The sequence below is a fragment of the Lepeophtheirus salmonis genome, chromosome 10 (genome assembly GCF_016086655.4).
Source record: "Lepeophtheirus salmonis chromosome 10, UVic_Lsal_1.4, whole genome shotgun sequence".
Classification (NCBI taxonomy): domain Eukaryota; kingdom Metazoa; phylum Arthropoda; class Copepoda; order Siphonostomatoida; family Caligidae; genus Lepeophtheirus; species Lepeophtheirus salmonis.
Genome location: NC_052140.2, coordinates 6,903,412 through 6,927,129, shown reverse-complemented (window position 1 = coordinate 6,927,129; position 23,718 = coordinate 6,903,412). Strand labels below are relative to the sequence as shown.

Genomic DNA, 23,718 nt, shown 5'->3' with positions numbered 1-23,718 from the left:
CAAGGATCCTTTATAACCCTTCACGCATGTACATTGTACATACATTAACACGAAAATGCTGTCAAGACAATAATGATAGGATGTTATATTATATTTTACACATAAATTATCTGTTCGTTCTTTCACTCAACAAATGATTATAGATGCATTATCATTATTTGAATGGGCATGCCCCATAATATACACAAGATATTAGTCTTTTTTATCATTTGTTCCAAAATAGCAAGCACATATGTACAGGGTGCGCAAGCTGTCTGAGCCGCAAAAATGATTTTTTTTTTTCAAATGCAATTTTTTCACTAATCAGTTATCAGATATAAAAAATATAACCATATTCTGAAAGCTTGATAAATTTTGATTTATTTTATTTTGTGAAATTATTCGCCATTGGGTGTCTCGGCAAATATTGGAATTATTTTTTAATCCGATTATAAGTTCGTCTTTTTTATTGCATGGGACTGTGTTTGTTAATCGTTCCATCGCGTTCAAAACCAAAAAAAAATCAATCGATTAAGACTTGTCGAGTTTAAAAAGTCCTAAATTTCCTTCGAGATAAAGTCGTCCCAATTGTATTGGAGCCATTTGTGCTTGGAGTTAACAAATGTTTTCGTGAAATCAAAGCTGGATCAGTGTATCTGACCGACCAACTTCTCAAGCAATTACTTGATGGACTTCCCTGTGTCCTCATTGACAATTTGTTGGATTCTGAACACGAATTTTAGCGTCTGGAAACAGTCACTTTGACTGTTTTTTTGGACCCCTGTTCCACCTTTTAACCTCCGTCGTAGTGATACTGAAGAATATATCGAACTTCCACTTCCATTTTGAAACGCTGTAACACACAACAGGTTTCACCAAACACAAAACTGTAAATGATTTTTTTTAAGTGTGCACTGAACCTTTAAGCACACTGTAAGGTTTTTATGATGCAATAAATTAATCGTGAGGTATAGCTCACTAAAGACATCTAGCGAAAAAGGCTCATTATTTTTTCCTATACATAATACCATGTGGAAATTTATGTGGTAATAAGCATAAGTTTCTAAGATGATCAATTTTGAAATAGAATAATAAAATATATTATATGGCTCTAAAATGTATTATGAGACACCCTAATTGGGGTAAATTTGACATGGCTTTGTGGATGCTTCTGATATTATCAGGTGTCTCCCAAATCCTCCATTTGTTGGAGGTACATCCAGAGCATGAATAACTTTAAATTTGAGTATAGATTGGTCAAACTTTGCAAAATAGGAGATGTAGCCTATATGACGCTTTACAAACACGTGCTGTACTTGGATAAAATAATGGAAATTGTCGAGTCCAACCGTCATGTAATTACACTATTTTATTGCCAAAGAAATAAACATTAACGGAAAAAAATAAAATCAATTAAAAATAATGGATCTATGGATTTCTACGTCGAATATATTATGTTTTTGTCAAAATCTTGTAAGTAGTCAAATTAAATAAATGATTCAAAAGATATTGGGCCCGTGGCTCTAGAAAAATCAACCTACGCATCCACAATATCTAATGATGTAAATCGTTAGTAGTTTTTAGCTGTCCCGTTATTTTGGAATTGATAATCTGAAGAATGAACTTCCTTTTCCATAGTTTTAATCATTATTAGTTCAGTCCTGAGTAGTGAACTTCCTGGTCTACTAAAAATCAGCTTTATTCAAAACCTTATTGAACATTTGTGTAGCAACGTACAAGGAAAGTTTAGAAAAAAATGGAATTTCACTTATTTTTCTGACTACCTATGACTTTATCATCAGGTAGCACAGTAATTAGGTAATTAAAATGAAGAAAAATCTATATAGCTATAAACATTTATTTGTAAAAAATCAATGTATTTTTGTTTAAATTTTAGCTTGATCAAAAATCTTCCCTTTACCCTTATAACTGCTTAACAGACTTTTGACATTTTTGCTTTAAGTTTTTTTAAGATAGGCAGGTGTGAAATCATTACAAGCATTTATCAAAATATTCCACAACTCATTCTTACTTGTGGGGCACTTTTCAGAAACTTTGCATAATATATCAGATGTGAAGAAAGGCTTCTTTCTTTTCCAAGAAGTTTTTACAGAGATTGGATGTATATTTTGGGTAGTTGTTTTGTTAAAAAACAAACTTCCTTCCAATTAATCTCTCTCCAGAATGAATGGCTTGCGTATTCAGGATAGAATATTTACCATTCTGAAGGAATTAACTACCAATCTTGCCAGAGAGAAAGATAGCAGATGAAATTAAGCCGGGCTAAAACAGCTAAATTTGTTAGGACAAATAATAAAAAAAAATATTTGATACAATCTACTTTTTTCATAATAATTTTTTTCGGGCTAAAGTAAGAAATATTTTTTCCAAACGTTTACTTGACAGTGTAGGTTTAAAGTTGGAAATAATAACTCAACCTAGCAAAATATCACTCATATAGTGTACGTTTATTCAAAAATATCGTCATCTATTTATAGGTTATTTTAATAGTTTTCTCCTTACGAATTCAATACATATTAATAAGAAATATCCAAGGGGTATCTAAGTGAGGAAAAATGAGTTTATTTTTCTCACTTCTTTGATATAGCCCCATAAAAGACAGAGAGTAGCCTTGAAGATTTGTTACAGAGCTATAATTTGTAAGTCCTTGTTGGACTCATAGTAGAATTAAAGATCGACGTAGGAGTAATATTTGTCAATGCCCTTGTTTATTATCTTATCCTTCCTCTCCTCCCTTGTCAAAGCTGATTCTATATCATCGAATGACACGTCATGACAGCTCTCCTCCAAAACATTCTTCAAATTATGAGGGTGACCATGTTGATTTTCGGTTTCTTTTTTAACATGTCCAAAATACACACGATTCTCATCAATATTTATATATCTGAGTAACTGCTTCTTTTTACTTAAATAAGAAAAAAGGATAATGTCTCTGAATAAGATGAAGATAGAAATTTCAATATTAAATATACTGTTTTACGTCGATATACAATCATAAATGAAACATTGGTTCAATATATGTACACTAAGGTAGATATCTACTAAAAGCCATATATATGTAATAAGAACCAATACATTTCCCTATCAGTTATCAAGTCCATCATTCATGTCCGACAAGGAATCGAGTCATGAATAAACTCTGTTGCCGAAGAGTTTACATTGCCTGAGGAGATAATAAAATATATTATTAGTTATTTTAAAACAAAAAAGCTACATTTTGACTAAAATTTATTTAATATAAGTTTAAGTTTCGGACAAAGTTATGTATTTTTCTTTAGAATTCTCTTGAAACACAAACTATTAAATAAAACCATAGTTATCAGTATTTGAATCATAATTTTGCTCGACAAATTTTTAAAAGTTATAAAAAAACAAATTTCATAAACCTAATCATCTACAAAGGGTGTTTACATTCTGTATTTTGTTTATCGTGGTTATGTAATCTTGAACATAGTTCACATATGTATTTTTTTGTTTACTTATTATTATATCCATTAAAATTTGGTTTAAAACATGGTACCTTTTTTACGACACAACTTTGTGGCGGCTAAGTAAAACTACTTTTTCGCCGGGAAAAGGGCAAACTTGAGTTATCTTGCATATGTTCAAGTCGAGAAAACGACATTTGAACGTGATCGATGAATTTTCATTAGTGCCCTTCTTGACGCTTAGCCTCTCCAGCAGAACTGTCTACGCTGTTAGCAAGTCCAAACGTTGGAGAGGAAGAAGGCATCTGTCTAAAAAGACAAATTGGATACGGATGAGTTAAAGAAAACGGCCCAGGCAAATCCCCTCAAGTCGATGAGGGCCCATGCAAGAGATCTCGGGGTTTCACGCCAGACTGTACAGAAAGCTATCAAAAAGTAGATGGAAATACCTTTATGAGAGGGGAGAGGCCACTTTTGACAGCAGCAATGAAAAAATCATCTCCTCCGTTCCAAAACTCTTTTGAACGATTTTTGAATGATGTTATGAATACTTTTAAACTCTTTTTTGACACGTTTGGCCCCCTTAATCTGTAATACCAACCCACTTCACTACGCCATTTGGGTGCCTGTCGAGATAAAAGCTGCAGTGTCCATCATCCAAACGCTGATGTCCTATAATCCATTGTCAGCAAACACGGGGACGCCATGACAGAGGACTGGATCTGCAACGGGCCCCGGTCTTCCGCCTCCACCTGGAAGCCATCGTTGTAGCTAAGGTTGGCTACATTAATGATTAACAGAGCTCAGACACACACATCTATTTATAGTACTAATTTTGTTGAAATTATATTATTAATGAATAAATTATATCTGTTTGATTTTTAAAATTCAATGTCTTCAGATTTTAATGGAGCAATTGGTAATATTATTTATTTTCTTTTAGTGAGGCAGCACCATGAGTTCTGAATATGAAAAATTTGTGACTACGTACATTAGTTCCTCAATTTCCATTATTGTATAAATGTAATTACTCTATATGATTTGAAAAATACCCCTCCATGCGGAAGAAATATTACTCACTAATTGTAATCCTATTGACTACGGGCATGAATAAATACTTTTCTATTCACTTCATTCCCTACATCATCAAATAAATTAGATAGATATGTAAATATACATACTTTTTTATTACACCGTATATATCTTCACTAAAAGGAATAACCAATCAAGTTCCTCTATCAATTAATTTGTCTTAGGCCAAAACATTCCTATCAAATCTCAAATAAAATCATTTTGACACTTTTTACATCTTTTTTTTAATTTGTATTTTAAAACCAGGGTAATACCCGGCATTTCTCGGAGTTATAAGGTATCGTAAAACAGACAAACATTGATTTAATAATATAGAAGATAATTTCCTGATTTACTCACCGTTTTACATGAGCACACTTGCACGTAGTTACTCAATATATATATGTTCTTTCCTCAAAAATGAAATAATAATAGTAACTGCCCGAGAGAAAAAATAATAATATGACGTGGCAGGAATACTTTAGTCTCTAGAGTGCTTTTTGGTTGAGACGAAGCGACACACCCTTGATGCTACAGGACTGCAATATTGCATTGCCATGACTACATTGATATTTCTTAGATCAAAAGTATTGATATGATATACATCAGGGAGCACTATATATAGTCTGCCCTATATAGACGATCGATGCTACATGCAAAACACCAGCTTTACAAAATGTTTAGCACGCCAGTACCCTTATCGTATATTGTAGGTTTTGTCTGAAGTAGTCCCAAAGAAAAATTTGATCTAGACAAATTCTATAGCTGAATTGTTGCCATTATGATAGTTGGTACGCCATGACACGGCCTTCATTGTCAAGAGCTGCAACTCTGTTTGCGGGGTGAGGACATATTGAACAATAAACATAGCTAATTATATCACAAATTGGTTTTCAGTTATGCATATTTTCCTAATTCCATGAAAATAACCTTTTTCTTAATTTAGTTTGGGGTTCCCACTTAGCAGATTTAGACCAAAAATATATATCTACGATTTGAAAACGATAAGATTTCAGTACACAGTCTCAAATTACGGTCCGGACTGAAATATTGGTACAAATTGGTCTAGAAAAATTCCTTCAAGACTGAATGGGGGAAAAAAATTCTTTCTTGAACCGAGTCTCAATACTCAATACAATTTTCCCTGTCAGTACATTTTTTGGAAAAAGAAGGTTGAATACCACCATAAACCAACTAATTTGGTTTGGAGTATCGAATTTCGATACCTATCTTACAAATTTTTAGGCATATTATTACAGAATATACATACCCTAATTATTCATATACCGGGTAGTACATTTAAATCTTACTAATTCAATGATTAATGAAGGTTGAGAGTTTGAAATTAATTAATGTTCCGGTATATTAAAGCATAAACTATTAGTTATAAAACAAAGCAAACCTGAGTTCTCTAGCCTACGTACAAGTCGAGGAAATGTCACGTGAACGTGATTGAGAATCTCCAAGTAGTTGGACGTCTCCAGGACCACAGTCTATGCCGTCTAAAACGTTGGATAGGAAGAAAGGTCTGTGAAAAGGGCCAAGTTGGATCCAGAGGAGTTAAAGAAAACATCCCATCAGAGAGCTATCAAAAAGTGGGTGTACAGAGCCTTGTGAGGTTGGAAAGGCCAATTTTCTGACATTGCAATCATAGAACCCCATGTTCTCCGTTACACGACTCTTTGAGTTCTTTTGAACTCTTTTTTGGCACTTTTGGCCTCCTACAGCACTTATGTTAACCCCCTCAACTACATTTTTGGGTGCATGTAAAGGGGAAGAGCTACAGTGACCGCCATCCAAACACCGAATCCTTCAAAGCTACGGTCAGCCAGTACTGGGATGCCATGGCAGAAGACTACTTCCGCCGCGGGTGCCAGGCTTTTCCAGCCACCGGCCTGGAAGCCGTCATTGTCGCTAAGGGCGGCTACATTAATAATTAAAGGAGCTGAGACACAGGTCTATTTTTAGTATTAATTTTGTTGAAAGAATATTGTTAATTAATATATGCAATATTTTCATATTTTAATGGACCACTCAGTATTACCTATATATCCGTTGCATATTTTAGTGGTTATCGAGTTCACGTTGCAATTCCATCAATAGTTTCTTAAAATCTATAATATCTATGTTTGTTTATGTGTGTGTATGCCTATAAACTGTGAACATAAGTAATAATCTAAGCCATTACATGAAGTTTACAATAATATATCTTTGCAGTAGTATCCGGCATTGCTCAGAAGTATGAGGCGTCGACGAACATTCAAACTTTTATTTCAGTAATAATTAAAAATGAAAACTCCCCCAAAAATCCTCCGTGTTTCTCTCTGTTTTTTATGAGAACATTCAATCAAGAATGAAAAAATAATAATAACACTTGAGAAAAATAAAGGTGACGTGATGAGGTTGTGAGTACTTAAATCTCGATATCTATCATAAAATACAATTGAACAAAACCATGTAAAAAATATTAACTTCCAAATAATACATTTTACCTCATTTTGAAGGAATTGTATTCAAGATAACTTTATAAATATTTGGATAATGCTGTTGCATAGTGTTACTATTCAACAATATCTATTATTCATATTGGAAAAGACTCATGGGTTGACGAACAAGAATAATACCAGACAGGAACAATGATTTCCACTTTGTTATAATCCAGGATGTGTCAGAAGAAGATGCAGTTAGCTTTGGTGAGGCAACCATTGACAAGATTCGGGGAGACACTCAAAGATCGTAGCGTAGGAGAGCAGGAGGAAATAAGAGACATCAGCGAGAAAAACTGTAAGGTTCAGTCCAGTTGGAGCTCTCTGGAATAGGAATAGAGAGATTAGAACGATGACCTTCGTATTCATAAACTTTAATTATTGTCCAAGAAGTATAAAAACAATCAATTGTCTCCCAAGGGACTCGAGCCCTGAGAATGGTAGATTTAGGACTTATTGATTCCTATTCCCATTTATGATACTTTTTTGGGGGATGATAGAACAAAGACAAATCTTTTTCCTTGGATTATTACTCTCTACTTTCTCACATACTGTGCATTTGTCCGGCTACAGCGACCCCCTTCGGATCTAGTTTTACCATTGTACTGGTTCTGGTTTTGGAGTTTTAATTTACATTAACTGGATGGATGGAGTTCCCCAAGGAAGAAATTACAGCTTCTAACAAGACAGTGCCATCAAGTCCAAAAAAAGTAAAGGATGTATTTGCCACAAAATGCCCTCACTTCTGGAGCCTGAATTTTTGACCTGCAATCAGCCTGCACCAGAATCCATACAATTTATATCCCTGAGGGGAGGGTTGAGCATGAGTCCTGTGGAGGCGTTGAAGAAGTCCATTACCCGTACAATGGCAAAACTGGATCCGCACGAAGTCTCCCGGGCCTTCCAAAGCTTCCGTTGCCGTGTGGCCGAGGTTATCAAGAGAGTCGGATTTCATTATAAATAATTGAATTTCATTCAATGTAGCTTTCAAATGACAAAGTATTTATGGTTCTACGCCATTTTTTTTCGTTCGTTATAAGTCTTTATAGATTTTCTCAATTTAGAGAGTGTCAACTAGCTCTATTGCCATTTTCGTAATGAAATTACTTTAGTTAATTATTCACTTAAGTCACGGCGTTACCTCACTAACACAAAAATACCCTATTGTATTTTTGTGTCAGCTGTCGATTTACTCCTCTGACTTTATACGTCATGGCTATTTCATAATTGTTTATTTTTAATACATAAACGATGTAATAACTAATACATTATGCAATAATTATGCTCCGTTTTCAAAAGGACAGGAATACAATTTCTTGTTGATCCCTCGTAGTCGTTGTATATTTATATATTGGCCATTTTATTATATCTATGAAGTAATTTTGGCTATCATTTAAAAGTACAAATGTATAGCCACGCTTTTAAGAAAATATGATATACAGTATTGAATAAAATACTATATAGGATTTTAATATTAATAGGACTAATGATAGTCTGGGAGTACATTTGAGATAAATAGGAGTTGGTATGAATGACTTATTTGGCTAACTGCCAGATGATTTCGGGACTTTTTTCTGTTTCTTTTTGAAATAAAGGTTGCATTATACAATAAAGGTAAGGACGTAAGATACACAATCCTTGTCTCTCTAGCTATTTATTATGCAAATGTACTCAAATGTGAACAGATTGATAAAGCTTCTATATTATTTATGAACATATCTTTTTAAATTTTTGATTTTTTCAAAGAGCATTTCTCTATAGAGCACACATCCTACATTAGTTTTGACAATATCTTCTGAATTATTTATAATATATTCTATTTACTCATTATATTTGCATCTATGTTATTAGTAGACGACGAACTGAATCACTTGTTACACATTCAATCAGTTTGTTGTTTAAAAAAAAGTTTTATTTGACATCTTCCATAGCAAAGAGAATTAATGGTCCATAACAAATAAAAGGCCATTGTGTTTTTATGAAAAGGTGGAGAAGATATTGAAGTTATTGTAGCTATTTAGATGTACATACATGATTAATGATGAATCTATTTTTGCAGCAGTATTGATGTGATTGCAAAATTGTACAAGTTGTATATAATAATCTATAAGGATTCCATTGTTTAGCTCAAATTAATCTTATTGTCTTGTACAGAGATGACCCTAAATACTGTAAAATTTTATAATAAGATAAAAAAACACTTTATTTCTAATATTAGTAACGAAAAAAATAGTTGGTACGGGCCATCTCCATGGGAATATTGCCCCATTCCCTAACTAGAGAACCTTTCAGTGCATCCAAATTAGAATGGGGCTTCTTGGAGGCTCTATCCTTCGAAATGAAACATATTCTAAAATCCATCGGATTGTAATTCGGACTGAAAGGAGACTAAAAGTTGTTGCTCCAAAAGCCATGAAAATGATTCTCATACCACATTTGCGTCATATTAGGCTTGTGAGAGTAAGTACCATCCTATTGAAAGGTATAAATTTCTTAGCCGAAGTGGGAATAGGAGCATGACTGGAGATTTTTCTACAAGATGGCACTCAATGCCGTTAATTTTGTCCACCTATACAAGAACATCTAAAAGGAGGACACTTCCGAGTTCTTTCTTTTTTCTTTTCATTTTTACGAAGTCAAGCCTAAAGTATGTTCATTATTGCCTGTTGCAGTTTTTGTTTCTTTGTTTATTATAATGTTTGATTAAGTGCGTTGAGATGTGCATGGTTAACAATATGAATTATTATGTATTGTAAAACTGGGAGATAAACCCACTCTGGAAGATGAATGAAGAATTCGGATCCACACATTATATTTCCACGATTTCTAAGAATTAACATTAAGATTGTACAAAAGAAAATCAGGAAGCATGTCTCTACGGTTTAACATGCTTCATTCTTCCACCAAATGCAAATTGGGAATCAACTGAAGGGGTGTAACTACAAAGAAGTATTGCACGTATTAAATTTTACTCATTGATTTTTGCTCAGCCTATATAAGAGCGAAATGAGTCCACTTTTGTGGGAGAGACGTAATTTAATCATTTATGTGGTTATATAGATTCAGTAGATACAGGGTCTGAATTATTTGTTTTAATTTTAAAGTGATGGATTTATAAGGTGTTTTTTTTTGTTTATAAATTACTATGCTTCTTTATTTATTCTCCATCTCCTTTAAAAAAAAAATTTTCAATTTTTTTTTTTTTTTTGAGGTTGAATAGAGCCACAATAGAAAAAACTAGAGGCTCAATAAAGTAACGCAGGGAGGCGTGCCAGACTTCAACAAACTGAGAAATGTATGTTAGCTTGAGTAAATTCCTGAGTGTACGGATACTTTTGCCCGAGTATGATACCACTGATGACGTCACTTTATTATCTTACTTATTTGTATATATTATATTCCTCTCATGGGTGTTTGAAGCTAATCTTATAAAATATAATGACTGCTAAACTTCTCTCCTTCCCAACATTCTTCAAATTGTCAGTCTTACCATATCATTCATCAAATTTTATTTTTTGAACATACGGAAAGTCCTTTGAATTTACAACTCTAGGCATATAAGCCATTGAATTTGAAAATACATTTGATGAATACTCCCCCAAAAATAAAAAATGTGGGTTTATTAACAGAAATGAAATAATTTACTTTCAATTCATTATATGTATTTTTCATGAGCTTTTGTTGGTTTACACAATAATAATCTACTGGGTTTCATTAATTATTCATCAATGGTTTTGTTTTTAATGTAATGTAGTTTGGGCATGTATGTACAAAAGTATAGAAATGGTTTGATGGTTTTGTATGGTCGAAAAGAATTATTTTGTTTTATTTATAATTAAATTTGAGATTATTATCCTTTTAAATGCATTATCTTATTTGAGAATCTAATTGTTTTAAATTGTCTAAAAGGAGCTTTGATGAAAGAAAGTACCGGTTGTCGTGTTGAAATCTGGACACAACAAATTTTTTTTTTTTTTTTTTCATCAGCTGACAAAAATATTAACACAATCATTCGAAAAATAGCCTCTTAAATATACATTTTTATTTATTTTTGCTTCCCCTTTGGAAACAGATTGACTACCAAGTAGTACTACTTAATGACTTTGCAAGCAAAAGTGCTTCCTTAGGTTTGCAAGATCACAAAGCACTCAAAGAAAGCCGCCGATTATTGCTTTCAACAGGAGGGGCTGTCTCCGATCTACCGTGCATATATATATATATTTTACTTTCTTCATATCATGAAATATTGTATTTATATTAAGTATTGCAGAGTAATTGTTAAAAAGAATAAGTGAGTTGAGTATATTAAATGCTTATTAGTATGGCTTGCATCAAGTATATATTTTTGTATGTGGATTAATTATCAATTTGTTATATATCTATTCATGCTATATGATTATAAAAAGTATAATCTTTGTAACATGAAAGAAAAAGAAAGTATTATTTCTGATAAGAAATTGAGTTAATTCTCTTTGATATGTAGCTATTCTGCCGTCAATTAGTAAAAGCTATTATCCACATATTTTTCAGTTTCTTGCATTGCCTCCACCGAAACAATGATGTTTTCCAGATTTGCTTGCTTTGATAAATTAGTCATGAACACTATTGTTAATCAATCACAAAAAATAATGGTTATTCACATGTGGATAATAGGTTTTACAAGTAGAGGGCAGTGTTGAGACACGGTCCAAGACCACAAAAAAAAATTGCTTTGTTCTTAAGTGATTTTGCTGAAAGAGGGGGAGACAAAATTTGCAGTAATATTTGAAACAAAAATAATCAACCTTTGGGGTTATTCCATGTCTCTAAGTATACAAATATCGGAGCAACAACCACAAAGGAAATGCCTGTGCAATCTCCTCCACGCCGGTGTCAGTACCAAGAAGCATGGAAAGACCGTTGACAACTCTATCCGTACTGCTTACAACATAACATCAGAAGGTTAATTACAGCACCATTCAATCAAGATGAACCAATACTTTAGAACCTACATTTATTTCAGCAAAATATATCCATGACATTTATATTTAATTAATTAAGAACTCTTTTGCTTAATATAAAAAAATGACTTTAAAATTTTAAGAATTATTCACATGCTGGTTTTATGAGTATGAGTACCTTTGCTAATATATAGGCATTATATAGGCCCTCTTCTTTCATGCTATGAAAATAAGTAACTTTATTCGGATTCAGGCGCTGAACTCGCAGTCTCAGCCGCCACTTCTCTGAACATCAAAAAACCATCCAAAATACAACCCAGCCCTCAGCTAGTACAGGTGAAGTACAACGCCAAAATACAGTTTAAACTCTACCGCTGCTGTGTTTCTAGGCACCAAAGAGCCCTTTTATTTTTTTTATAATACACCCCAGCCCGAAGGTTGTGCAAGTGAACTGCTGGGTCCCAGTTATCAGTCCCTGAGTATCAAGAAACTCTCCTAATATGCAAAAATAGACCCAGGCACTTAGGTTGTAACGGTGAAGTACTGGGCCTCAAGGCAGTTTAAATTTGCAATTCTAAGTACCAAGGATCCCTTCCTTGAGTATCAAAGAACCCTCCTAATATCCCAAAATACTGAGAGTTTTCAGGTTATACACCTAATAGACTGAGCCTCGAGGCAGTTTAAACTACACTGTAGCCGCATTTCAAAGCACCAAGAACCCCTTCTAATATGATAGAATTTACTCTTGCCTACGGATTGAGGGCTGATAGTCCTTAAAGCAGGTTAAATTCTTCCACCTCTTCTTTCCTGAGCATCAAATAACCCTTATAATATTCAAAATACACCCCGGTCCTCAGGTTGTACAGGTAAAGTGCTAAAAATGTTTTTTAAAGGCCGCTATTATCCCAAAGACTAATTTTTTTTTCATTAGATCCATATCTGGAGCCATTAGACCCTACATAAAAAAAATCTGCTAAATCTAGCCATTGGTTCGGCCGTGATTGAAGACAAACTTACACACACAGACAGATATTAACATTTAATATGTAAATAACATTTTTCGTTATTTAGACATGCCCCTTTTGGGTCCACACTCGGTATACCTATTTGGACTTATATTTGTGGCAGTAAGGCAATGTCGCAAATAGCTATTAGACACAATGGTTAAATTTGAATTTTTGTTTGTTTTTTTCAAAAATTTGAAAATTTTGTTAAAATAAATATTTTTATTAAAATATCCCTGTGTACCTATTGAACGTTAATTCTATACCTTTATTTCAGATATTTGAGACTCCTTGCCGTGTATCCTCTCTTTCTTATGATCTTCATATCCCTCACTTCCATTGCATCCATAGTAGCATCCCTTCTCCTTCATCCTCTTCCAGACTTCTCTGAGCCTCAAGCCGGCTTTGAAACTCGAGGAACCGATATAAGTTCACGCATCATCGCATGGGATAACTTGATTGATTCCGTGAGCCATTTGGGACCATTGACTAGCAATCCAATGGAGTGGAGACGGGTCACATCCCTTCCTCGGAAACGGAGAAAAAAAAAGTCTAAAAAGAAGGAGTCTGTTCTTCGATTACGGGTAAGGAAAGTTTTTGTCTAATGGTTCTTGATGGGTTATATATACCTATAACATACAAACATATAATGGGTTAACTCATTAAAAAACCATTGTGTATCTTTTTGCTTTTCTTAATGCTTAACTAATTCAGATCATTTAGTTTTATACAATATACCTCATTCATTATAGTTTTCTTTAGAGGGGATTGGAGTAAGGGAATTCGGAAGGTTAATCTATCAAAACGACGTAGCTCATTGAATAATTCACTTAGGAATAGTTATTATCCTGAAATCACTGTTCGTGGGTTCGAATCCCAGTAGTTTTTCCTAGAGAAGGAAATATACATTATATTAGGGTTGGATTCGAGTATTGATCGAACTTGAAAAATATTTTTAAGAGACGAATTTCTATGTACATTTCTCAAACTCGTTCAAAATATATTTAGTAAAACTCAAAGTAGTTTGAACTCGAACTACAGAAACTCAAAATATTTATTTATTTTAGATATCCAGTAATATCTAATTATTTCTGCGAAATACAAATTTATAAATAACTATTCAAAATAAAGGATACTCATGGGCAGAAATCTACAAATATTTTTTATCTAATTATTCGCAACAATGGATAGGAATGACACCATAACCTACAAATTAAACAATTATACAAGTTATAACTATTTCTAAGTTACAGTTTTAACTGCACAGGCCAAGGGCCCTGGAATATTTCAATTTTATAACTTGATATGGTAGTAAACAACCTAAATTATCTTATTTATGTTATTTCATGATAGTAAACCCAACGTAAATTACGAGTATCTTCTCCTTACTCAAACTCGACTCGACTTCAATCAACTCGACCGAACTTGAGAATTTTAACTCAAATCCAAATCTACATTATACATAAAATATTTATTTATAGGAAGTCCCTGCATAACGTGATTTCAGAAACACCGGATTACGCGGTGTTTGGAATTATTCTGACTCACCATATAGTGCAGATATTCACCTCATGTCGCATTTTGATATATTCTGACAATAGATTTCGAAAAATATATATAAATAAATATATTTTTGAAGTTGTGTATGAGTTCATTCATATTATGTTCATATATTCATTTAATAGAACTTTATAATTTTCCCAAGTTAGCTGTACTTGATTTGATACCTAAACTTGAAACTTTTGATTTACTTAATATACAAACATATGATTAAAAAGGTTGCTGAATGAACATTGCTTAGGTTCCGATCATTTAAATTTTACAGTATTTAAATGACCGGATTAAAAATTCATAAAATACAAAAACGGAGACAAATACAGGCCTTAGAAGTAAAATAAAAGTTTTCTAGAATTTTGAGGTACATACCTAGAGCTATGTTTCATTCTGATAAGACCATATTTCCTAACTTTGGATGGCAAGTATGTTTTTTCGCTAATAAGTGTATCTTTTTTATTAAATAAGATCAAAGTTTTTGTAAGGTATTGGCTATACATTCGAAAATACACCAAAAAAAAAATTAAAAACCAACAAAACGAATGATTGTACTAATGGAAAAATGTAGAACCTACATTGAATATATACCAATTCAAAATTAGGAAGAGATTAGCAAGTTATTCTTAATAAGTATCTTCATTATGTTTGAAGGAGGAACAAATTTCTGATTATTATGTTTTCTATCAACAATTCTTACTAAACTATAGAGAAATTTAAAGCATTAATAAAATAGATCGAAATAAAATATATGATACTATTGGCCCATGGGACTGTCAGTTCTTAAAAACGTCGGTCCTTAACTGTCAGGGACTTTTAATTTTTTCTAAAAAAGTCGAACAAATAAAATAAATAACATCTTATAACAAATAAGGCTCCGGACAGCACTGCTATGAGCCTTTAATATATAACTTATTTTGATTTTTCTGTCAATTTTACAATTGCGCCCATAATGTCATAACAGGTAGGACAGCCAATAAGACCAATAAGGGGGGGGGGTAATTTCTGTTTTAGTGTGGCTTTATAGATAAATCAATGTATCCGACCCTCAAATATACAAATAAAGGATCCCACAATGTGGAGGAGGAGTTGATTTAAAATTCTTATTTTTAAATTACAAAAAAGATCAATTTAAAAGAACGTTCAATTGCGTCTAGTCAAAAGATTTTACATTACAATTTCTGTCTCAAATATTTGCACAAGTAAAAGGCCTCACACATCTTTATTTGACAAGCCCTCTCATGTTCTAAGACTGGCACTGGAAGTATATGCAAACGTCTCTTTTAACTAATATTATTTCTTTCTAGAGCTCTTCCTCTGGATCTCCATCAAAAAAACTTTTACGTAGAAAGCGTAGAAACGAAGACTCTGTTCTTTCGCGAATATGGGATCATAAAGATATAGGATGGCTTTGCGGTGATCCTCTTCCGGATTATGCTCGAGTGGTGTTTGAGTCTGCACGGTAAGCTGTTTATATATTTATATAATTGTTATTTGAGTAAGGGTGGAGATCATCCTTTGGTTTCGCATGAAATATGTAAGGGTGAACTACCAAATCTAACGACCGTCAAATGTCAAAAAAGTGTTAATTTTGGGGCAATTTATCTCTTAGAATATTATGATCGTTAATACGGCGTACTCTCGCTTAGACAAAAATACCCAATGTATTTGGTTTTCAGGTGTCAATTCCTTTGTCTCACATGATCCGTCATAATTATTTCATCATTTATTATTTTTGATCAATAAACGAATTTATATGTTATTCTACCGCTTCCAAAAGGACAGGGATGCAATTTCTTGTTGATCCCTTGTCGTATTTCTATGTATAAATTTTGGCAATCATATACAAATATGCTCTTAAAAAAAGAAATTGAAAAAAAAACCAAAAAAAATTTGTTTTGTAATATTTGACAAAATTAGTTTTTTTTGAAAAAAATTTCCTAAATTCATATTTAGAATATTAATTTTCTGAAAAAAATAAACATATTAATTTTTTCTAAAAAAATTCCAAAAATCCACAGCTGTTTACAAAAATTAAGTTTTTCTGATAAAATTAGAAAAATTTAAAAAATCCATAACTATTAACAGAAAATACAATTTTTTGGAAAATATTTGAAAAATTAAATATTTTGGAAAGAAAAAAATGACAAATTAAACTATATGTACTTCAAATATTAATTTTTCTATTAAAATTGCAAAAATTCCTTAATTTGGGGTTGGGGATACAGCCCTTTTTGCACTAAGCCCCCCCTGTGGACACCCATGTTAAAGTATATAATAAAATACTATGCAGAATTTAATATTATGAAATACATATATGTAATTCATTTCAATAATTGTATAGAGAAAAATATAAAAAATGATAGTCTGGGAGGACATATGAGATGAACAACAGTCGGTATGATTGACTTATTTGTCTAACAACCAGGGTTTTTTTGTTTGTTTGTTTTTCGGGTTTTTTTTTTTTTTTTGGGGGGGGTTGCTTCTTTTTATATAAAAGGTTGCGTGATACGATAAAGGTTACGACTTGCCAAACGCCCTCAATTTAATTTTCAAAATATATGCATAAACTCTCTATACACATACAGATCTTGAATGGTGGAAGCTAAATTTTTGGCAAAAGTTTATAATTTTAACATCATATTTAAAAAAAATACATTTTGGAATCAAAGCGTGACAATTCCCTTCCTAAATACAGGAAGCGTTTCAAATCACATAACTTTTTCTTTTTGGCAAGTGAAATAGTTGAGGTTTTGTTGAGATTTTTTATATATAGCTTAGAAAGAAGTTATTCATAACTTCAACATGTTCTTTGGTTCGATGGTCGTCAGATATGCGAATATACAATTAGGAACCTTATAAATTGTTTTTATGTTTTTTTATGTACTATATATCTAATTTACAAGGGATTAAGTCCGGTTTACAAAATAAGACATAAGTTACATTTCCATTATTTCCTTTGAAGAAGTTGATTTGATGGTTTATCAATACAAATTTGTAATTGCGACCATTTGACCCCTCTTCTGTGGTCTTTTATAAATGTCCACATGGTTGAAGCTATGAAATTGGCATTTTAAAGACTGGAGGCTGCAAAAATCTCCCATCCGTCTCAATGAAGGTTGGAGGAACAAGGATCTGCTCTTTTGCAAGGGAGTTTCTCTTCTTCAGAATTTGAATAAGTTTGGGAACATCGTTCATTGTGAATGAGAGTAATTTTCTTAGTTCCTTCTCTTCAATGGGCTGTATGATATCCCCATACACTTGTCGTCTCTTGAGCAAGTTCTCTAATTTAGTTTCATCTACTGGGTGATTCGGAGTAAAGTCTGGGCTTATGTCCTCAATCTATTCATTGTAAAAAACCAAGATTTTTATTATTTTCAATGGGATTTGATTTATTTTGAGTCTTACTTCATTGGGGCATTTGGTCCTTTCCTTAGTTCTTTTAATTATTTCTATGAATTTTTCCTTTATACCCACAGCACGACTAAATGAACTCACAATAGTACGCCTTTCCTCCTCCAATTTCTTGCCATACTCATGGAGAGAATCACATTCACAAAATTCGATATAATAACCGTCTGGGTCTCGAACAAATATCTACATAAAAATAACGTAAATAAATCAATATTCATGTTTTTGATTAGATTCTCACCTGATTTACGACGCCATTTTTAATCGTAGGATTAGGAACAGTGGAGTTTATTCGATAGGATATTCCGTCCTCTTGTAATTTAGTTTTTGCATCCTCCACATTTTCCACTTCAAGAGCAATATGTCCAACAATCAAATTGTCCGGTCCGTGTACAACTGGATTTCCTTTGATCAAATGAATATCCACATTTTTAGCTGAGACCCAGCCTCCATATCTAATTTAGTATAATGTCTAGTGATTTGGTTTGTATTTAGAATAATTTTTGATGAATACATACCTATCAAAGTCTGGACGGTAGGTTTGCTCTAGGCCAAGGACTTGGGTGTAAAAACCAAGGGATCGTCCCACATCAGACACAACAAGAGCTATATGATTAACATGGACCATTGCTCGATGTGAAAATGTGAGGCTTTTATTCATATTGTGTATGTTTTTATAGCGTTGATGTAAACATATTGGACCTGTACGCCAAATGTTGTTTTTTTTAGTGTCATTATTAATAAAATAGTTGTATTCATTATAAGCAATTAAATATATCAATTATAAAAAGTTGTTCAAAGGGTTTACGGTTTGACTTATCTTGTTATTTTATTATTGATTAACAATCCAAGAGATTGAAAGAAGACAATATTCAACCTCGATATATTTTTGACCTTTGATTTTTTTACTCCCATTTTTTGACGACATCGTTATCTTTCCAAAATGTTGAGCAATATTACTTTTTGGGCAGCCTCGATCCCCTTAGATTTCTTTTCAATAACATCCCTATTCCCAATAGACATCCATAGCGATTAGAAGGTAACATTGTCCGAGGCGTTTATGAAAAAAGCTTGGAGGTAGAGGAGGCTGATTCCCCTAGCCCATGAACAAATGCAGCAAGTTTAAGAATATTAATTTATATTTTAGAAAAACTCTATTAGATGACATTAGGTAGAGGGAGAGCGGCGGCGGAATATATTTGCAAATGGAGGTTCCCCTCTGTTTGTAAAACCTATTAGTCACATGTGAACAACCTCCTTTATTTGTTACTTTAAAATCTAATTAGATTTACTAAGAGTAGCTAATTAATGGGTATTAATTATGGGTATGTTTTATTAACAATAGAGTGCATGACTAATTTATCAAAGCAAGCAAATCTATAAAACAGCATTGATTCTGTTGAGGTAAGGCAAAAAACGTGATACCGTTAACTAAAAGAAATCATAATTCCCAGCACTAATTCAAATATATTTAAAATGTATTACATATTGCAAATAAAAGTACTTTACGTTCTAAATCATGTACAACCAGACCTTATTATGAAAACAGGAGAGGATAATAATGCACTCCCGTGACAAAAGCAGCAAACAACTAATATTTTTTAATAGTATATGTAACTAAATATGTGGGATCAGTGTTAGGACTGATCGCCTTATCACTTTTACCCCCTCCCCCACCCTTTCAGGTTTTTTTTATCTGTCTGATCTGTTATACCCATTCAACGGTTCTAAGGTCCTAGTTTTAGTTTTATTTTCTTCACTCAGCCTTGAATACAATAGGAACTAAAAAAATAATGGATAATAGCTAGAAAGTAGAATAATACGTTTTAGTCACACAAAGTCTTTAGTCTTCTCTCTTTCACAGAGGTAATTAATTATGATTAAACTTCAGCGACTCAAATGACGTAGTTACTCGTAACTACGTCATTTCAGCTGCTGTTGTTTCTATAAAACACCAATAAGGAGTGGTCCTAGGACTGACTAATTTTATGAGAATCAGACTCATAGAACTACAACCTTTTTGTTTTTTTATAGTGAGTACGTCTTGTATTGGTCATCAAAGTGAATTTACAACGATTTTTTTTTGCCGGAGGATAAAGTTAATATTCTTCCTGAATATTTCTTATATCCACATATTCAAGTTTATTATTATTTTGTACCTAGATGCACCTTTATTCTATTTCAACATTTCTTAATTATCCAATATAAATCCTTCTTGCATTAATTTATTTTTTATTTAAATCAAGGAACTGTGAATTTAGTACCTATCGCAAATCTTATACAACAAAATCTAAATTATCGCCTGGTACTTTTTAATTTATAAAGAATGCGCCCTATTTTTATTATGATAAACTTAATATTCTCTTGATGGGGATCAATATAGATCATACGAAAATGGCTTGCTTTTAATGTAACTCTGTTTATCTCATACAATATCTCTGACACTCGACTCCTTATCCCTTCAGTAATCATATACTTTGAGAAAAATGTTATGGGGGCTCTCTTTCAATTTTGCAAAAAAAAAAAAACATTGTCTCTCCTCTAGTTTTTTTCCATATATGGTTCCAAATGGTAAGGTATTTGTTATGGTTTCTGTAAATGAACCAATGCATGGAATTGTCTAATCTTTTACAGTTTATGGGAAGTAATATTTCCATAAAACAACCCTTTTTATCCAAAAATCCCATTAGTTAGTTGTTGATATCATATATTGTATTTTCGTAGATTCAAGGACCTGTAATCTGTTATTCTGTCTATTTCCTAGTACCCTCTCTTAATCTCCAACACCAATAGGTCGAATTAACAAACTCATTGAAAATTTACCTGCCATAATCGAATTTCTTTTTTATTGATATCTCTGACACAAATTCCAGTTGAACATTTTTAATCAAAGGCTCCTGCCAGCCCATTATTTAATTATGATGTTATTCTCCAAAAGATATTAACTAAAGCAGTGGCTCCTAATATTTTGGCAGGGCGTTGGCTCTGAATTTCTTGTACCGAAACACTGTCAATAACACTTTGACCTTTAAGAAGTATTTTCCAACCATCTCGAGTCATAGCCGAAATTTATTTTGAGCCATGAAAATATTGTAACTTTCCAAAAATTTCTCACACAAAGTAATAAAAAAACCACCATATTCCTTCGGGCATTCTATTCGTTTCTATGTAATTGTTTGGTCTTTAATTCTAGGAAATAAAAAAAGTATTACATATTTCATCTATTCTGGTCACAAGTTCTCTAATATAAGGAGGTCCTTAGCAGATGGGGGATCTTTGGCAAAATAAAGGCTGACTGAAAGAGTTTCATATTCTGTGTGTGTTGAAATTAATTATGATGACAAAAAAAACACAACAGTGGAATTGACGTAGTTCATGGACAACGCGATTGGGAGACATTATTCTATTGAACTCAATGTGCAAAAGTTCGCCCCCTCCCCCTGTCATTCCTAGAGAAAGAAGTGTACTATATGTATATTGACTTCACACAAGGCTTCTAGGTTAGACAGAGTGAATGTAATACTATAATGTTTACGTATACTTAATCACTGCAGCTCAATTTAACCAATTAAAGGAACATTTAAAAAAACCTAATCGAGTCAAGAACTTTTTTAATCTCACTGTCGTTTTTAATAATCCTAAAAAAGTATGTTTGGGATATGTTTAAATAATTTGAGAGCAACTTCACATAGCCGCCTTTTGTCGATGATTGTTTTGAACTTCTTCTTTGCGTTCTTGTTGTTTTCTTGCCTGTTGGGTATTGTGTCTCTTTTTTTGATCAATAGTCATATTCAAATCAGGAAGTAAAATAATTTTTCCATCTCCATCCAAGAATATGGAGTCAATACAATCGTAGAAATGAGAGTTGTCTTTATTCAGACCATACAAAGATAGAATTCTTTAATTGATGGATACCACACCATAGTTTCCCAAATTATCACCAGATATTAATCTTGGATAGAGTTTTTTTTTATGGCTAAGATAATTGCCCAAGAGGGATGGCTTCCACCTCCTCTTTGAGCAGAAACTATAAACGTATTATACTCAGCCCTAAAATATTCGAGTTTATTGGTCGAAACTAACAATTGTTATTTCTAAAACAATGTAAGAGTTTTATTGTTTCAACAGTTGTCTGGAGTAAATAACTTTTATAATATAAATACTAATACATTCATTAGAGTGATCACAATCTTTTTAATGAGAAAGTGCACATTTAAAAGCTGTATGTGACAAGGATAAGGATGACAAAAATAGTGGCCCATTACTCTAAATCTCTTCGAAACTCAAAAAAAATAGTTTCATTTTTTTGGTTAATTTTAGTATAAGGTTTGGAGTAGGATTTATCTTTTGGGATTCTGTTTTCTAGAAATTTCCTGGGGCTTTAACCCTACAGGACGTTCTGACGAAATCCTGCATTTAATTATTTTTTATTATAAGCTTCATTTAATTACATATAATTAATTAAATTAAACGTTGAATCGATACATATTAAATGAATAGTCACCCGGTTTGAAGTATTTACAATTTATGGTTTGCAAATGATGTGGTAAACAGGGTGAGAACTCAAAAATTAGTATCCTCTTTGAGTCCATCTAGCTTCAGTTTTAAAAGTCTGACAATTTTTGCGCCATTCGAAAGAGCTGACAAAAAGCTATAATTTGATGCTTGTTTTGTTTTTGTGCGATCGAAAATGTTCATACAACAAGCAAAATGGAAGAAGGTGTGCCATATCCTACACGCACAAGTCGATCAGTTCTGAATCAAGAGCTCAGGCCGAGGGAACCTTCAGGACAAAACATCCAGCTCAGTTCATGGTTCTCAGCGTCGTGGCGTCCGACGGTAGCAAGATGCCTCCCTCATTCTTCAAGGTCAACGAGAAAGTCAACACTGCTTTTTTTTTTGTCTACTACAGGGTCCTCAGGTACCATGTCTTGCCATAATTGAAGAGCACGTTCCACAGGGACAACTTTGTCTTTACCCAAGACTGCACTCTGGCGCACACGCCCAAGAAGGTGCAGCATTTCTGCTTGGAGAACATGGCTGTCTTCTGGCTGGCAGACTTCTGACCTTCGTCCTCATCCAACGTGAAACCCCTGGACTTCGATGTTTGGAGTGTCTTGGAGGGCAAGACAAACAAGACTTATTCCTCGAATGTCGATGCCCTGAAGGCCATGATCACAGATTGTTCCACTCATCTGTGATTATGGCCTTGATGGCACTTGTCCTCCCAGTGACATCCTTATAAAACAACACATAGATTAAATTTTCACATACCTCACATAGTAAAAAATAGTTTTTTATCACCTGTTAAACTCTTGAGTGTTTGAAAGGAATCCAATTCGTACTTTTGATGGCATTGATCCACAACTTCCTCTGATTGATGTACTTTAGAAATTTTAACATTTTCAAGGGCGATAAGCCAGCAGACTTTTTACTCGAAGTTGAAGTTTCATTAAAATACACTGCACTTCACGTTACCACTATGAAAAATATTTTGAAATTAATAAGTATTGCCTAATTATGATAAATAATTAAATTAAGCTTACAATGTAGTACACGGACAATTTAATGCCAATCAGAGAAGAGATGAAAAAAAACATGCTCCTCTTTTACTGATTGTCCACTCTTTCCCTTTAATTCTAGGATGTTTTTGATGTTTTATTTTAATTTTTGGAGTGTGGTCTTTATTTTGATGTAGTTTGATACTGTATTTTATTTTAATTTTTTAAAATTATTTACAATGACTTGTTGCAAGGAAAAGAAATCGTAAATACAGGGCCGTCTATAGGATTATAAGTTGCTGTTTTTTTAGGAGGAGGCTTGGTTT

General features: G+C 32.9%; 2 protein-coding genes across 2 annotated transcripts in view; one reads left to right on the top strand and one right to left on the bottom strand.

Moving 5' to 3' along the window:
• disp (RND transporter family member dispatched) overlaps positions 1-23,718 on the top strand; it is a 98,869-nt gene that overhangs the window by 59,063 nt on the left and 16,088 nt on the right. The window contains exons 2-3 of the mRNA XM_040720330.2: positions 13,207-13,513; positions 15,788-15,942. Of these exons, the coding sequence (XP_040576264.1) occupies positions 13,207-13,513; positions 15,788-15,942 (462 nt within the window). The remainder of the gene's footprint in view (positions 1-13,206; positions 13,514-15,787; positions 15,943-23,718) is intronic.
• Positions 17,352-18,531, bottom strand: LOC121125197 (uncharacterized). Its single transcript, XM_040720331.2, has 4 exons — positions 18,410-18,531; positions 18,133-18,346; positions 17,889-18,077; positions 17,352-17,822 (listed from the first exon to the last, which is right to left on the bottom strand). The coding sequence occupies exons 1-4, from the start codon at positions 18,517-18,519 to the stop codon at positions 17,538-17,540; spliced, it is 798 nt and encodes a 265-aa protein (XP_040576265.1). The 5' UTR covers positions 18,520-18,531; the 3' UTR covers positions 17,352-17,537.

Coding starts and splice junctions, on each gene's coding strand:
- LOC121125197 (XM_040720331.2), bottom strand. CDS start 18,519: ATGGTCCATGTTAATCATATAGCTCTTGTTGTGTCTGATGTGGGACGA. Junction 18,078..18,132: donor AAAATGGCGTCGTAAATCAG/GTGAGAATCTAA, acceptor ATTTTTATGTAG/ATATTTGTTCGAGACCCAGA. Junction 17,823..17,888: donor GGACCAAATGCCCCAATGAA/GTAAGACTCAAA, acceptor TACAATGAATAG/ATTGAGGACATAAGCCCAGA.